Source organism: Pogona vitticeps, chromosome 5 (assembly GCF_051106095.1).
Source record: "Pogona vitticeps strain Pit_001003342236 chromosome 5, PviZW2.1, whole genome shotgun sequence".
Classification (NCBI taxonomy): Eukaryota; Metazoa; Chordata; class Lepidosauria; order Squamata; family Agamidae; genus Pogona; species Pogona vitticeps.
In genome coordinates this window covers 114738520-114755555 of record NC_135787.1, presented here as the reverse complement: position 1 = coordinate 114755555, position 17036 = coordinate 114738520, and the positions used below count along the sequence as shown (strand labels likewise).

Below are 17036 nucleotides of genomic sequence, written 5' to 3'. Positions count from 1 at the left end.
AAATCTGGACAGTCCTGTTAGCCAGGGCAAAATGAGCGCGTGCAAATGGCTAAAGATGTCTGTTTCAATACTTGCCTTACCTTTGGAGATTGGTGGATGTTGGTGCTAGTAGGGAAGGATCCCCCCCTCCACTTGAAATTTGGCCAGTGTGTTTTTAAAAAGCCTTCCTAAATTGTTTCGGGGTAGTTTGACCACTTGCCCTGGTGTTATACTACCTTTACTGGCCCACTAGGGAAATGTTCAGGAGCCCCTATTTCCCACTACTTTTTATGTTACTCATTGCCTTTTGTTACCATGGTGGTGGGGTTGGGGGTAACCCATGCTCAAAATTCCTTGCCCAAAAGTAATAAAATTTTTTGAATGTTACAGGTTGTACAGGGAAAGCTAGTTATCTGTCATTACATCACTTTGCAAAAGACACATCATTATGATCTCATCACCCCCAAAATAACATTACAAGATTATTTTTCTTGTAAGACATTACTTTCAAGCTCCCTGCAACTGCCTGGAGGGGCTTAAACTCCTATGTACATACAACAAGCCAAAGAATTGCAAGAGAAAAAAAAATCTGTGCGTAGATTCAAGAAAGAATGAGACAGTACAAAATATCAAAGAGAAAGGTAGCATAGAGAAATCTATACCCAAACTGAACTGAAAACCCAAACAATCATGCATGGACATGCAAGGACGAAGATAATATTTCATATAGAAGAAGAGGGGAAAGGCAAAAATGACAAAGAAAAAATGGCAATGGTACAGTCAAGATCAAAGAAAATACAGGAACTTTTGGGGAAAAAAGGAGGTAAGTAATTAATTTTTTTGCCTCTAGAAGCACACATACTGATGGAGTGCTGAAGCTTTTATTTGAAGATTCTGTCTTCTGCAAATTTAAACTCTTCCAGATAGGCCCCAAACCAATGCCTCTCATATGATATTTCACTTCTGATTCATATCCCATTATTTTTCATCACAAACGAAGAAAGTCCTGAGCTCTGCAATATTTGAAATCTTATTTGAAACTGTGGCTTATCTTAGGTTTTCAACAGTGTGCAGAAAATATAGAGAACTGCCTGGTTCAGAAAGCCGAAGGGAAGGGGTGGGCATCTCTGAAGAAAATGCAATAAAACTGAACCCACAAGGGGATTTGAATTCAATAACTTGGAAATACAAGCGAAGACTTTATCCAGAGATTTTACTTAACATAAATGGGAATATACAGGTATTACATTGGCACTGGAGAGGGCTCAGATTAAATGAAAGTGATAGAATTTCTGTGAGGTTTTTTTTTTTAAAGACACATGTGGTCTGTGAGTTCCATCTACCCCTCCAAGGTCATATCAATACAGGCTGAAACAGGTATTTAGAGAGCATCTTCCTTGAAGAAACATAAGAATTCAAATTTCTGTGCACATTTTTGATGTGAGGCTCTGCGGAAATGTCTAACATGCAAGAGAGAGTGAGAAAGGAAGGACTTTGAGGAACACTGATGCAAGCACTGTCTATTTATAGAGAATATGACACTGAACTCTGAGTTCCACGGAGTTCAGTATCAGAACGTCTCCCTCTGCACCTTTCCCACTCTTTTTGCCCTGTCTTTTGCTATCCAACAGTTGCCTCCTCTTGCTTCCAACACGGCCCCCTCTAAACATGCTCCAAGAAAGTACATCCCAGTGAAAACATACTATTAGCATAATTCCCAATGCATTCTGGCAACATGCTATGTGGGGAGTAGAATGAATCACCTGCATGAACTTATTTGCCTGTTAGCAAGTTATGTTTAACTTTATTGACACAATCCAATGCTTCCTATTTATTATTGAAGGGGTGGACTGGATACGAACTGGTTGAAATAGTGGTTGAAATCTAGTAGTAGGTTGCAATTATATTAGGCCCACTGAATCAACAGGGTTCTACCAAGTCAATCCCTCTATAAGTTCCACTGATTTTAATGTTTGTATTCCAGCTGTGACTGGATTTTAATCAGTGTTACAAAAAAAAATCAAGTTTTACTTTTCTAAATGTGTGCATGTATATAGTAAAACATAAATGCAATCCAAGTGTTCCTTAGTCTGACTGCCTTGAATTCCCAATCCTTATATGCTCGCTGAAATCCTTTTGGCGCAGTTCCATGTGCACAAGGCTGATGACATCATCAGCCATGGCCTTTTATCACTAATTTAAAATTCCCAACCCTCTACAGGGCCTGAGGCTTCCTAGAGATCTCTTTTATCAAGGGTTGGTCTTTGGAGGTCTCTGGTTGGGGGTGGGGGGCAGTAGTAAGTGTCTAAAAACCACAGCCCCTGGTCCCAGCCCCAGCCACTTTTCATCACCAATGCATATTGCTTGTGTCTGTTTTATTGTTTTATCTGTAGTTTCGTAGCAAACAGCCACCTTAAAAGGACCCAAGGTGGCTGTTTGCTGTGGAACTGCTAAGGTGTACACAGGCTACCTGAAATAGACCTGCTGGACTGTGGGTGTCTGATAAGATTACTGAACATGTAAATACACACATATGCTACATAAAGTTGCCACTGCCCAAATAGTCTATGAGTCCTAGTGTCTTGTCTTTGGCCTGATCAAAATAGCTTTCTCAGTTGTCTTGGCTGCTCAGGCGATGAAAGAGGCTGAATTTAAAAAACAACTTGATTAGCTACTACTGTACTTTTGTTTCAAAGCTTATATATACGTACACAAACATTTATATAGAAAGCAATAACTGAGAGCTCGAAGTGTTATTTTCAGACTATAATGCACTGGTCTTACCCATTGCTTTTTAAAAAAAAGACTCCTTGCTTTTCGTTTTAACAATGGTAGGCATGGTGCTTTTATAACTAAATTTCAAAAATATATAATATGATTCCCATGCAAAATAATGTTTTCTCGAGTGTTTAATACACAGTTCTCACTTCGCTAAAAAGTAGCAGTTACTAGTCAGTATGGAACTTTTCAAAAGTAACAATATTAGTAAAGTTATTATACAAAAATTAGCACATTACAAACACTGTTAATTGCAATCTGCTTTTCCACCCCAAGTTCTGCTGGGAAATGACACACCATACTTATTATAATATTTTCTGTCCAGTTGATGTTGCTCAGTCACCTTTGGCTGAACTCCTTCAGATGAAAAACAGTGTCTGACTTACCTGTTTCCATTTTGCCATCCTGTGCTGCAGGCCCATCAGGAATGACACTCTTCACCTGGAGAAATTCATCAGGCTCATCTCCACCAATGATGGTAAATCCAAAACCCATATTGCTTTTTTTAAGAGTTGTGCTGAGGAAAGTCCCCTTCAGCTGTGAGGCATCTCGGGTGAAGAGCGGTTTTTCTACATCAAGTCAACATAAAGGGGAGGGGGGAACAATGTTTGGGTCATGCTGTAAAACATAGATAATAAGGATTGGGTTTCGAAACATCAGCAGAAGCAATAGCAGGCAACAAGGTGGCATTTTGGGAGTGGGGAGCAAAATAAAAGTGCAAGCATTACCAGAGAAACAAAGCATTGGTGAGTTATCTTCTACTTAAGATAAAAACCAGTAGGGGAAAATTTTGTTTATCTAAGGTAGTATTAATTTCTGTATCTTTAATGAACTCTCTACTAATTTGCAGTTGGATTCTTGGGGTGCTAAAAAGCTGTCAAAAACTGAAAAGGTGGTACATAGCAGTTAGTCATGTTATTTTTTTTTTAAAAAAACTTTTCTTGTTGAAGTAGTTTTCAGTAATACTGAACAGTTGTATAACTGAATTCTTCCAAAGCACTACACAACGTATGTAAGTTCATGTGTGCATGTGCTTCTATTCTCAACGAGCAGAATTTTAGTATCTGATAGATGACATTTACAATTTATGAGACCATTCAGCAGCCTTGATATCACCTTTCAGTGTGATTCTTGGTAAAGTGTGACAAAGACCAGCAGGCAAAAGGAAAACTTCACCTGACCCCCAGTGCCTTTGTTCTGTGCTTTAATGTGTGAGAATAGGTATGGAAAAAGGTGAAAAGGTTGGTGACTTTAAAAAAAAACACAACAACTTAGCTCACTACTTTTTACAAAAGTGCAGCCTGGGTAAGTAGCAGCACTCGGACATACCATACAGCCTGTACACTCCAGCAATGTCCCGCCGACACTGAGACAGGTCACTCACACTGCGAGACCTCAGAGGAGCAGGGCGCGGGTGAACATGTTTGGGCCTAGGTAATGTTGATGAGGAGCTTTCTACTGTTATAAAGGAGAAGAAGCCTCATTCTTTGCCTACAAGCTTATGTAAATAATTTAATCTCTACAATACAGACTGTTAACAGCTTCCCCCTTATGTGCATTGAACTCTTCAACACCAATGTATTCATTCTTGTAATTTCCACCAAACAGGACTAAGAAGCCCTTTATATCAGAAACCTGAGGTGAAGCTCCCTCCCTAATGAAACTGAGGCAGTTTCAGTGGGAAGAACATTACTCTAACACAGAGATAGAGAACTTGGTGCCCCTTCAGATGTTTTGGACTACAACTCCCATAAGTCCAGACAGTACTGCCACTGATCAGGAATCATGGATGCTGTAGTAAAAAAAACCCATCTAAAATAAACGTATCCCTACTCTGACAACACACCCCACAGGTTGAGGGGTATGTTCATGAACAGAAATCATTCAGTGCTTGAAGACACCTAGCATTCCTTTAGCAATATCATCTATGTGGGTGCGAACTGGATCAGAACCATGTATTTTATCCCCTCCCTGCTGCAAATCATAAGCCTTGGAAAAGATATTTCCACTGTCAGTGAAGGAAGCTTCCCTCCCAAGGCTAAGAGCAGCTCTGATGGGGAAGGGCCAGGACTATTTTGGCAAGCCTACCATGTGTAGGAGAAGGCTGAAACCCCTTCTGTTCTGCCAAAGTACCTGCCCCTTTGCACCTGTAGTTGTTAAAGAATAAAAATGAAGACCTCCAATACTTTTAAAATCACATCTGTTTTGAACTTACAATGAAGAAGAATCAGTTTCAACCCCAATATATATCATCAACATATTATGAATAACTGTATATCTACTTGTTGAGGTGAAAATACACAAGTTTAATGAGTCAATCTTTCTTTCTTTCTTTAAATGGGTACTTGCCTTTCTGATGGTCCCTCCCTTTGGGGCAGTAAAAGCTTTCCATATTGCCTTATTGCTCCTTTGGCAATAAAAGCTTTCCATTGTATAATTTCCGCATTACTGTTTTGGTTTGATATCTTTTGCCTTCTACCCAGAACAACACATCTCCCCAGCTAAATAGTTTGGCTTTTGTTTTGTCTTAACTGGGCTAGAGATGTTTTTTCTTCTTCCTTGAAACTGTTTTGTTTACCATGGATCAGTCTGAACCACCCTTTGCTAGATTATTTGGTTTTAACATATTTTTTGCTAAATCTGTTATTCTGGAAACTAAGATTGTAAACTGAGCCCAAGTCCCTTTTTGTTTTCATCAGGTTTTTATAATAAAACATGGTGTAGTTTTTAAAACTCTGCATTATTTTAATGTTATAAAATAATGGAAACTTAAGGGAATGGTTTTATTTATAAAATAGGGCACACTGACATGATACTGTACCTCGGAAACCTTGAGCCGGCATAGGCTTGGTCCCAAGTTCTGCGTTGGGCATGGTACGCTGCTGTAGCTTCCTTTTTGCTTCTAAAACTGGGTTTTCAAATTGTGTCCTTCTGTTTATGTGGCTGAACAACAAAAACATTAATTATCCATCAGAGTCATTACTTTTCAAGACTTATATTTTGAAGAAGAACGATTGGCAGTTGAAACAAAGCTGAACAAATGGAAAAATACTCTGCCACTTCTTATGTGAGAAGGATCTTGCAATTTTTGTTGATCACAAACTGAATATGAGCCAAAAGTGTGATGATGCTGCAAAAAAGAGGCTGCATTAACAGAAGTATAATCTCCAAATCACACAACATATTACTTCCTCTCTGTTTGGCACTGGTTACACTTCATCCTGAGTACTGTGTCCAGTTCTGATCACCTCACTTTGAGAAGGATGAAGACAAACTGGAAAAAGTTCAGAGGAGGGCAACCAGGGTAACCAGGAGCCTAAGAGAAAAAGACTGAAAGGTGATGACTCCTTCTACTGTATAAGGGGACTCCTTGGGAAAAAGTTTTTCTTCCAGGGAACACCATATGCCAAGATGCCTATAGGCTGGAAGAGCGGTTGGAAATTTCCTCTACTTAGACCTTCCTGGGCAGACCTTGTATTCCATAATTTTTTGTGACTACTCTGCCATGTATGACCTTGAACTGTTTACTGATTTGTTATCGGATTCTCCTTTTATCATTCTGCTCTTCTGGTTTATTTTTGAACTATCTGCTCTGCACTGACTTGATGATTGGTAGGATTTGACTTTGTCTTCCACTGTGTCCTTGACCTTCCCTTTGGATTGGTCTCTTCTCCACTGGGAACTGAGTGGTCCAGCAAACCTTGAACTGAGCAAACACTGTTGCTGGGTTTCATCTAAAGAGGAACAGGGCACCACAGCACCATAGCGAATCACATGACTTTGCATGCATAACATTTCAAGTTTACATCCTGCAATCTCTATTCATCTCAATTCAACAGTATCAGGTAGCAAAGTAATGGAAAAGCCATTTGTGTAGGATCCTAGAAACACACAACACTGACTAGATGGCTAGACATATGTCAGGTTTCTATCTTCAGCCAGTTTCAGTAAGAACCTGTCAATCTAGTTGGCCATGGTTGCCACTGAGGCAGCACTCATGGCCAAATGTATCAGCTTCAATGGTGAGACATTTATCTATTTTTATGGTTCTAATATTTTGCATTTCCAAGCCTCGGAAGTCCCATCGAGCATGGACAATAGCCAGGGATTCTCGAAGAAGTTGAAATCCACAAAACGCCACACAGAGGGAAAAGCTTGAATATCTAAATTAGGAATGGTGTGTTCAAATCCAAACAAGACAGCATTCACTGTATGGCAATATCATGTCAATGACAGCCTTGCCACATACTGACACAGGTAAAAAAATATCAGACCAGGATGGGGAGAAACTAGGATGTTTATAGGTTCCAAGAGTGGTTTTAACTGGCCACCAGAAAGATGAACTTGTCTTCAGAAGCAGACAAGAGTGGGTTTTCTTCCCTAGTGATGAAATTTGCCAAGCAATCTAACTTTTTATGATTTATCAATTTTTACGATATAATTAAGACACTATATTATAATGGGATATTGTCGCCTTAAAACGAAGTCATCTGTTAAACACCAGTAATAAAAGGAAGTGTAACAGTGTCACTTTTTATAATGAAAAATGGGAAGCAATTTTCACTTCAAACCTATTGAGCTTAGACAGCAGATTAAAACACAGATCTTTATGCTGACTATAAAAGTCTTTATGAACACAGTACGGCTGCACTATAATACCTTTGGGGTTTTACCCTATTATTACAAATCTTAATTAAAAAAACCTTAATTGCTTAAAAAATAAAAAAAACAATAAATGCTATAATATGTAGCAAGACTTCTCCATCCACTAACTTTAAAAAAACAAAAGATATATGGTAGTGGAAAAGAATTAAAATTTGCAGAAGAAAACACATTGTTCTCACGTATAGTTTCTCAAACTTTTTGGACTTAGCTGCCCCAATCTTCTAAACTTTCCTGGCCTCCAACCTCGGCCAGTGTCTTTGGTGAGTGAATTCACAGAGTCCCTGCAGACCTTCTATATACAGAATGTAAAGTGCTTTACCCTTCCCTTCTTTTGAGGGTGCCCTGGGACTGTGCAGCTTGCCATACAGGCTGGCTCTACTTGCAAGAGGCACAGTGGGGAATCGAACTCTGTCTCTGCAGCCAGATAACTGAGCTATCCAGCCAACATACACAATCACCAGAGTTGTGGTCTTTCTTGGACCACAGCCCCAGGCTGGAAGGCAACTGGCTCAGGTATTTTGAGAGATGTACTCCTAAAAAGTAAGTTCTCCTATCTTTGTACATCACCTCTATGGTCTATGTTGCCCCTGCTGTGATTACAACCATCTCGATGTGATCAGAGCTGGAAGAGTTACTTTAAATGCACAACTCCTAGACTCTTTCAATCAACTCAAGCAGTCAGTGATTTATTCCAAGAATATAAAATAAACATTTTGTTGGTGTTATTAGAAGAGGACTAGAAGAGGACTGTAAGACTAGCCAGGAAAAATGTAGGAGAAGAACATGTTATGATAGCCAGAAACTCTCCTACATTTATTCACAGGCTACAGCTTCTTCAACTAGCACAAGGGTTGCCTGCTCTATATTTAATTTCCCTTACTACGGAAAATATAGTTCTAGCTGCAGGATCTGCGGTCTCACTAGAATTTCACATATATCTTTAAAGCGTCCAGCACCTCCTCATGCTACCAGTTCCGGGAGTTCCCAGTAAGATCAAAGGGAGGCTTTCCTTCCAGTACAAATAGTGACTTCAAGGGAGGGTTCATTTCCCAGTGGCCCTTAAGATCTGGAAGTCGAGTGAACTCAACATGGGCCTGGCTTTTGGCCACAACGATTATAAGCAGCCGTGGCCTATTCCAAGGTTTCCTGCACCTATGACAATTACAACTGGGTCTAAACCTTGCAATGCCTAACACCTAGGTGTGGTTTGGGAGTGGGTTACGCAAGGGGAGAAATTTTGTGTGTGTGTTTTGTTTTTTCTTTCTCCATTGCTTTATTTTTTCCCTATTTACTTTTTCTTTTTCTGGTTGTGACAGGGGGGAGGTCTGGGTGGTGGTTTCTTGTTTTTAATTCCCTTTCCTTTTTAAGTTTTGACTTTTAAGTTGCTTAATTTGATTATTGTTTAATTTAAATGTGTATTTTTATGTCACTGTTTGGATTAATTTTGTTAACCTTGTTACCACTGTATTGTTTACTTTTATTAATTTGGTAAATTTTTCAGTCTTTTCTTTTTCTTTTCTTTTGTTTGACATGGAGTGGAAGGCTTGGCCCTTCAGCAGGGGTCCTTTGAACATCCAAGTGATTACAGGTAGAGGGAGGTATGGTGATGGCACAGTTCCTACTCATTTCAGAAGAATGGTGAACAGATGTTTGAAGGCTGTTCACTGTTCTGGCACTGTGAGCAACCGTCAGTCTTGAGGTAGTCAGATCAGGTGTCCCTCCATTCTAAATCTGGTGCTGTTGAATGCCAGGTCTGTATCCAACAAATCCCAGATTGTATTCGTGAAGACTTTCATGGCCAGGATCTAATGGTTGTTGTGGGTTTTTCGGGCTCTTTGACCGTGTTCTGAAGGTTGTTCTTCCTGACGTTTCGCCAGTCTCTGTGGCCAGCATCTTCAGAGGACAGCACTCTGTGCTCTGGTGCAATTTGTTTGGGAATTGAGTATTTATGGCTGTGAGATCAGCTTTTGTCCTTTTCAGGAGATGGGTGATTATGGTGATCATTGTGTCTTCGTGTGGGTGTATTGTTGTGATAAGGAGGAGAGATATCTGTCACTGTGATTGATGGGTCTTTTGTGTGTAGTGATCACCGATCCTTGTGGCTGGGTAGAGTTGAATGACCTTTTGCATTATGTATTTTTCAGTGCTGGGAGCCAAGTTTTGTTGCTGGTGTTTGTGGATTTCAGTGGCCTCCCTGTGCAGTCTAACATAATGATTGCTGGTGTTGTCCAGTATTTCAGTATTTTGAAATAGAATTTCATGTCCAACATCCAATGTTTCTTTCCTCAGCAAAGTGGTAGAGGAAGGTGGTGGCTGACCAGCTCCAGGTTCTTTTGGATGAAACCAATGCCCTGGATCCATTCCAGTTGGGCTTCAGGTTGTGCCACGGTACGGAAACAGCATTGGTCGCCCTGTTTGATGACCTGCTGAAGGAGGCTGACAGGGGCAAAATGTATTTGTTGGTCGTCCTCGATATCTCAGCCGCCTTCGATACCGTCGACCACGGTATCCTCCTGGGGAGGCTCTCCGAGTTGGGAATCGGTGATCTGTCTACCTCCCTCACTGGGTATTTTTAAGAGCAAACTTAAGACCTGGTTCTTTAGGCAGGCTTTCCCTCCTGTCATCACTTGATTTTTTTTTCTTTTCCCTATCTTCAACTATATTGCTTTTTAAAAACTTTATTATATTGTTTTTATTCTGTTTTTATTGTTAGCTGCCCAGAGTAGATTTCGGTCTAGATGGGCGGGGTATAAATTTAATAATTAAATAAATAAAATAAAAGGGCAGTTGAAGGGTTAGGAGCACAGACAGCTGCCTTCTACAGAGTCAGATCATGCATCTGTCCAGACGGAGTTTCAGCAGACAAAGACAGAGCCCCTGTTTTCCATAGGAGCTGACATTTTGCACAGGACAGCTGTCCAAACTATTGTGCTATTTATTAACTGAGCATTAAATGCAAATATGCACTTTATAAAAGGTGTATTTAATACTAAATGCTATTTGGCTATCAGACTAGCAGGTTAAGAATGAGAGCTTAGCAATAGCTGCCAGGTAAGACTGTCCTGTGTTGCTAACAGTACTGTGTATATGAGGAATTCCAGAAGGATATTTGAATGGATTGTCTCACCACAGCTTCATAGGCATCCTTCAGTCTCGAGAGACTATGGTAACGTGCTCTGTATGGAGGACTTGGAACAGCATCTAGTGTTTTGATGCTGTACACGAAGCTGGATTGTCCTCTCCAGGGCACGAAGCCTGGGTAAAATAATTTGGAGGATACGCTGTTGCCCAAGCAGCAAATCCCCCCTCTCCACGTCGTTGAAATAGTCCAATGGAAAGGCAAGAGCCAATACAACTGGTTTCAGTGAGTTTCCAGAATGACACGAACTGCTTCCGGGATTCTGGCTCCGGATTTTGCCTCAAGGTTAACTCCTGAAGCCTTTTCCATCAGTGGATATAGCCACAAGGCAGTGGAGGTTTGAAATTGGAGTTTTCCTTCTCCTAGATGGGCTGCCTTCCAGGCTTTGGACTCAATAGTCCAAAGAATTTAAAAAACAATGTTTCCAAAGCAAAGACAAGAGCTTTCTGTATTTTTAAGAAACAACTAAAAACATTGATGTATAGGCGGGCCTTCCCAACAGAAAACCCTTGACGATCTTTTTTCTTATTCTGTTCTTTATTATTAATATTTTTTTATTTACGTTTCTGCTGTAAAGTTTTAAAATTACATTGTTGTTTTTACTGTAAGCCGCCTAGAGTGGTCTAATATGATCAGATAGGCGGGATAGAAATAAAATAAATAAATAAATAAATAAATAAATAAATAAATATACTTGTGTCCTTGTTTCCAATTTGCTACCAGTAAGGAAAACAAGGCAGGCCTCCCATGTTTGGCCTGCCAGCTAACAATACCTTGACCAAACTTTGTCATCCCACTTTGTGATGCAGTTCATCACCTTTATAAATATCTGGTCCAGCAAAGACTTTTTGCCCCTCTCTGAGGTAGAGCCATGTTGTCCTCGAGAGACAAGAATCTGGAAAGCAGCAGAGGCTTGCTGTCAGCATAATCAAAAAAGAGAGAGGAAAAGACCCCAGAAAACGTTTCCTCAAGCAAGAGATCCAGGGTGGGGAAGTTCATTATAACTTACTGCTTATGTTGCATTTGTGCCTCTCCACCGAAATCACCAGCAGGGCTGGCAACTGATGATAACTCCAAAGAGGGAAAAGAATCAGAGGCATAACACCATTACCAGGTAAAGTATTCTAACAGTTTGGGGCTGAAATAGGTGGCAGGGAAGCCAGGGAGTCTTCTGGAGGCAGACACAGCTTTCCCGGGGTGGGGGTGTTAGACCAGGCCTACCAGAGAAGACCCAAGACCTTTTGTTGGATAAAACAACTGGGGTCAGGGAACCAAGGGTTTTATACTTCATCTGTTGCAGCTGCGTTTATACCTCACCAAGGGAATCACCAGGAGACAAGAACAACGGTGAATGATCCAGAGCCGCCTCGCCTCTCCTTCCTCCTTCTGTGCCACAGGAGTAAAGAAATTCCCTGACTGCCTGCAATATTTTTCTCGGGATTGAGGTGGGGCTGTGATTCCCAGAGTCCTTTGAGGCAGCTCAAATGATACCAACATCAGGTAAAGTATTCTAACAGTTTGGAGACTGAAATAGGTGGCAGGGGAGGCCAGTGAGTCCTCCGGAGGCGGAGGCAGCTTTCCCGGGGGGTTAGACAGGGCCTACCAGGAGCTCTGTTGGCAAGTAGATTCAAAATTTTGCAGCCGGAGCTGTTCGTTTCTTGGACTGACTCATCATGGAAAACAGCTTGGCAACAAATTCTAAAAACAAAAAAAGAGGAAAAGACCCAAGACCTTTCCTCCCCAAAACAAGTGGGGTGAGTAAGACAAATCTATTTTACAGCCCTTGTTGCAGTTGTCTTTATACTCCCCCCCCCAAGGAAATCACCCGTTGCCAGAAGTCACAGCTCCTGTGAACAAGATATGGAGGCACGATACCAACATCAGGTGAAGTATTCTAACCGGAGTGGGTGGGTGGGTGTTAGATCAGGCCTACCAGAGAAGACCCAAGACCTTTCCTCGGATAAAGCAACTGCAGTCAGGAATCCAAGGGTTTTATACTTCATCTGTTGCAGCTGCGTTTATACCCCGCCAAGGGAATCACCAGTAGACAAGAACAACGGTGCATGGGTGCAAAAACCATTGAAATGATTCATATATGATTTCTTTGGGATGTGTCTTATCCATATGTTCAATAGCAATCTTTCTTTTTCTTCTGCCCTAGAATGAACATGAGCAGATCATGACCACCAGCGTATGGCTCAATCAGGTAACCATCCCATGGGTCTTCAGTTTAAACCTCCCAAACTGGAGCAGAAACAATGAAGCAGCTACTTCATATTTACAGCATCTGATCCTGATCTCCCAGTGACCATGTACATGCCCCTCTTCATGCGCAGGACGCATTCCAAGAAAATGGAGCCCCCAGCAGTAAACGGGGCAGTTTAATATTGCACTTTCTGCCAGGGGTCTGGAGGCCTAGGCACAAAGTGGGGAGATAGGGTTTCAGATATTTTGGCGGTCTGGTTTACCACTAGCACAGGGTGAGCTGCCTTGGGTCCTTTTGGAGAGAAAGGTGGCATAGAAAAATCTTGGGTTTGGATGGATGGATGTGGAACAATGATTGAAATGTCGTGCTAAAAGCCCAACCTGCCTAGAGTTCAGCCACATGCTGGAATGTACCAAAGTCCCAAACTAAGAAGTATGGGAGCTTTTTATAATGTTTTCAACCCCCCTCAAAATCAGCCAAAAGATAACTGAAATAAAGAGAGGCCTCTTTCACTCAGTACCTTTTCATTTTCAGGAAGGCATCTTGTTGCCCCACCATTAGATAGTCTCCACAGTTGGTGGAGACACAAGACCGTATCTTCTCCATGGTGTCATCCTAACATTGGAATGCTGTCCTCCAGCTCAGTATCAACCAACTGAACACTGGACCTTAGTCAGGTAAGACCAATTTATCTAGGCACTTATGAACAGTCTGTTGCTCTCTGCTTATTATTCACCAAATGTTTATGGTTTTATCAAATATTTCTTGTTTTGTACTGTACTGCATTCCTGTCATTCTGATATAGCTATGTTTATGAAGGTGGAATATAAATAGAACAAATTACATGCATATTTCCCCCCGAGGGGATATGGCAGAGAAAAGACGTAAGGCAGAAAACTGCATAACATATAGTTGGAAAAACCCTCCCCTTTCCTGCTGGTGTTTATATTAACACCACTTTAAAGCATATATTTTCTCTTCCTCAGTAACGTCTCTTAAGTCCCCCCCCCAAACTGGATGCATGATTATGTTACCAGGGAAAATGGAGTTAATTCAAAGCAAGGGTGATTCTCTTTTAGCAAGAATTCTGCCTTCTAAATACTTTTTTTTCCACAGTGGAGGCATTCAGGAAAAATTTGGCTCAGGCTTGGAAAATCACATGATCTTTTCTTTACACATTGAAGGGGCTTGAACACAGCCAGCATATTTTTCAGCAGAAACTATGAAGAGAAAGAATGGTGGCTTAGGCTCTAAGGCAGTGGTCCTCAACCTTGGGCCTCCAGATGTTCTTGGACTACAACTCCCAGAAGCCTTCACCACCACCTCTGCTGGCCAGGATTTCTGGGAGTTGAAGTCCAAGAACCTCTGGAAGCCCAAGGTTGGGGACCACTGCTCTAAGGGGCTAACTACTACTATTTATACATAGTATACATTTATACATATACATGTGTTACTGAGCTTGGATACTTTTTAAAAAAATGTCTCCTCAAAACACACATGCACAATAGAGAGATTTAGACTAAAGCAGCAGCTGCTAGAGGGGTGCTTGATCGTTTCCCCATTCATTGTTTTTCTACTACAACTTGACACTCAACACAAAATTTGCAATTCAGTGGTAGAACACTGGTTCTACATTCAAAAGTCTCAGGTACAATCCTTGTCTCCAAGATGGGCAAGAAAAGTTCAGTGACTGAAACCCTAGAGGGCTGCTGCCGGTTTGGTAGATGAGTGGAGCTCAGCCTTTAGTACTCCAACTGTTCTGGAAGTCAACTCCCAGAATTGCTGAGCACTAGATATGTTTGTGAGGGTTCATAGGAGCTGAGGTGCTAAATACGTTGTGGGTCAAATGTTGAGTTCCATACCCTCCCTCCAATGTAGAACTAGGTGATCCAGTAGTCTGGATCCATGTAAGGTGGATTTATGCGTTCTCCAAGTTTACTTGCTTAAATGATTGGGAGAGCAGAACAGCGTGAGGAGAGATTTATGTTTCCCATTTCTCTCCTCCCACTCTTCTGCTTTAAATTCCTTCCCTCCATTAACAGAAGGTGGGGAATCAGCACAACAGCCCTTTGTGTGTAGTTAGCCCCAATGTCAGAAACAAGTAAGTAGCTCATAAGCTCATGTGACAAATTTGACACCAAAATTGGAAGTGCTAATAGAAACAAAACTGCTTTTTCACACACACACACACACACACACACACACACACACACACACACACACACACACACACACACACACACACACACACACACACACACACACACACACACACACGGGGAAAAAGGAATAAGGATAAAAGGACCTGTTCTCATGAGGAGAGTAGGTAATGATTTACCTAGCAGGACTCTCCATTTTTTCTTCCAAGGCATAGCTTTCAAGTTAATTAAGGCAGAATATATATTACTCAGTCTTCTTTGTAATTCATTATATTATGGAAGGATTCTGGGCCCTTTGAAATATTGCTTCCTGGAACTTAAATACATAGATTTCTTTTCATGTTCATCTATGCTTTTCTCCCTTTTTTATTAAATAAGATATGAAAGGCATATAAAAATAAGCTAAAAATAGAGATAGGATACTACTCATTGCAAAATAATCCTTAACAAGCATACAATAGTGTATCAGGCACTTTTTATTCTGTTTTCTATAGCTGCAGTAATTTGCAGTGCTCGTACTCTTCCCTGAGTTGGTCCCTCACAACATTCTCAGAAGAAAATTAACAGCACAGGAAACTAATGTTTATACAAAGACAATGCCATGAAATAATGTAGCACACGTCAGACAGTATTATTAGCTGACTTTGCCAGGTAGGTTGATGATCTCTGCGAACCTCATAAAATGTTGTCAGCTACCATACAGACGAGCATATGGAGAAATGAAATGGTGTCTCATAGGCAAAGGTGTCAGATAAAGGTGCTATTTTATCTCCCTTTCTGTTCAATCTGTATAAAGAATATATCAGAAAGCTGGATTAGGCACAGATGAAGGAGGAGTGCAAATTGGTGGAAGAAACATCAATAATTTAAGATGTGCAGATAGCACAGTATTACTGGCAGAAAGCAGCAACAACTTGAAATAAAAGTGAAAGAAGAAAGTGCTAAAACAGCAGTAGAACATTAAGAACACAAAAATCATGACTCCAGAACTATATAACTTTAATTATGACAGTGAAGAAACTGGAACTGTTAAAGGTTAAAAATCACCACTGCCAGGCTGAGTTCACTGGCAGCTCTGATATTTGGTAATGAAAGACTTGATACCAACATCTTGCACCTTCCAATGGCTTTTTGATGATGAAAGAAAAGCATCAAACGGAGCCAGGGTACCTTCAGGAAAGAAACTGGATGTGTTTTATTTCTGAAAAATCATCACAGCTGTTGACATCCTGGGCCTTAATGCAACAGGATTTCAGCCTGAGACTCAGAAGGCAGCTATGAAGGAAGCAGAAAAGACTGTAAAATGTAAAGATGTGTCATTGGAGACCAAAAGCCAAGATAGTCAACACCATTATATTTCCAAGTACTATGCATGAATGTGAAAGTTGGGCAGTAAAGAAAACTGACAAGAAAAAAAACCTCATTCAAAATATGGTGCTGGAGGAGACCTTTGCAGATGTTACAGACCACGAGAAGGACAAACAAGTGGGTCCTAGGCAAGATCAAGTCTGAACTCTTTCTAGATGCAAAAATGGCAAAATTGAGGCTTTCAGAGTTTGGACACCTCCTGAGACGACAAGGAACACTGGAAAAATATAATATTAGGAAAACTTGAGGGGAGCGGAAAAAGAAGACCTAATATGAAATGGCTTGACTCCATTAAGAAAGCCAAGGCCTTGAGTTTGCAATAGCTTAGCAGAGCGGCTAATGATATAATATTTGGGGTTCACTCATAATAAGGATCAACATGGGTCAGAGCTGACTTGACGGCATATGACAACAACCTTACAGAAACTGAAAACAATAAAACAAAACTATTTCCCTATCTGTTCAATATGTATAAAGAACATATCATATAAAAAACTGGATTAGACACAGATTGAGGAGGGAAAACTGGTGGAAGAAAGAAAAGTTACTTACCTGTAACTCTGGTTCTTTGAGTGGTCCTCTGAATTAACACGAATAGGTTAATCTGTGCTCGAGCAGAGTAGTCTTGGAAACTTTCACAGCTTTAAGCACTTAGTGCTATGACCTCCCCTACACCCGGCTATATAACTCCGCCCCCAGCATCCAGTGCCTCAGTTCTAAGAAACTGACTGCCGCTGCCCAG

At 40.8% G+C, this 17036-nt stretch overlaps 1 protein-coding gene across 50 annotated transcripts in view; it reads right to left on the bottom strand.

Moving 5' to 3' along the window:
* MAGI2 (membrane associated guanylate kinase, WW and PDZ domain containing 2) overlaps positions 1–17036 on the bottom strand; it is an 889129-nt gene that overhangs the window by 179352 nt on the left and 692741 nt on the right. For 25 of the 50 annotated variants that reach the window (XM_073000722.2, XM_073000721.2, XM_020789967.3 and 22 more), the window contains 3 exons: positions 5579–5700; positions 4087–4215; positions 3144–3326 (listed from right to left, as the gene is read on the bottom strand). In XM_073000722.2, the coding sequence (XP_072856823.2) occupies positions 3144–3326; positions 4087–4215; positions 5579–5700 (434 nt within the window). The remainder of the gene's footprint in view (positions 1–3143; positions 3327–4086; positions 4216–5578; positions 5701–17036) is intronic. The other 25 variants (XM_073000716.2, XM_078394304.1, XM_078394302.1 and 22 more) reach the window with 2 other exon arrangements.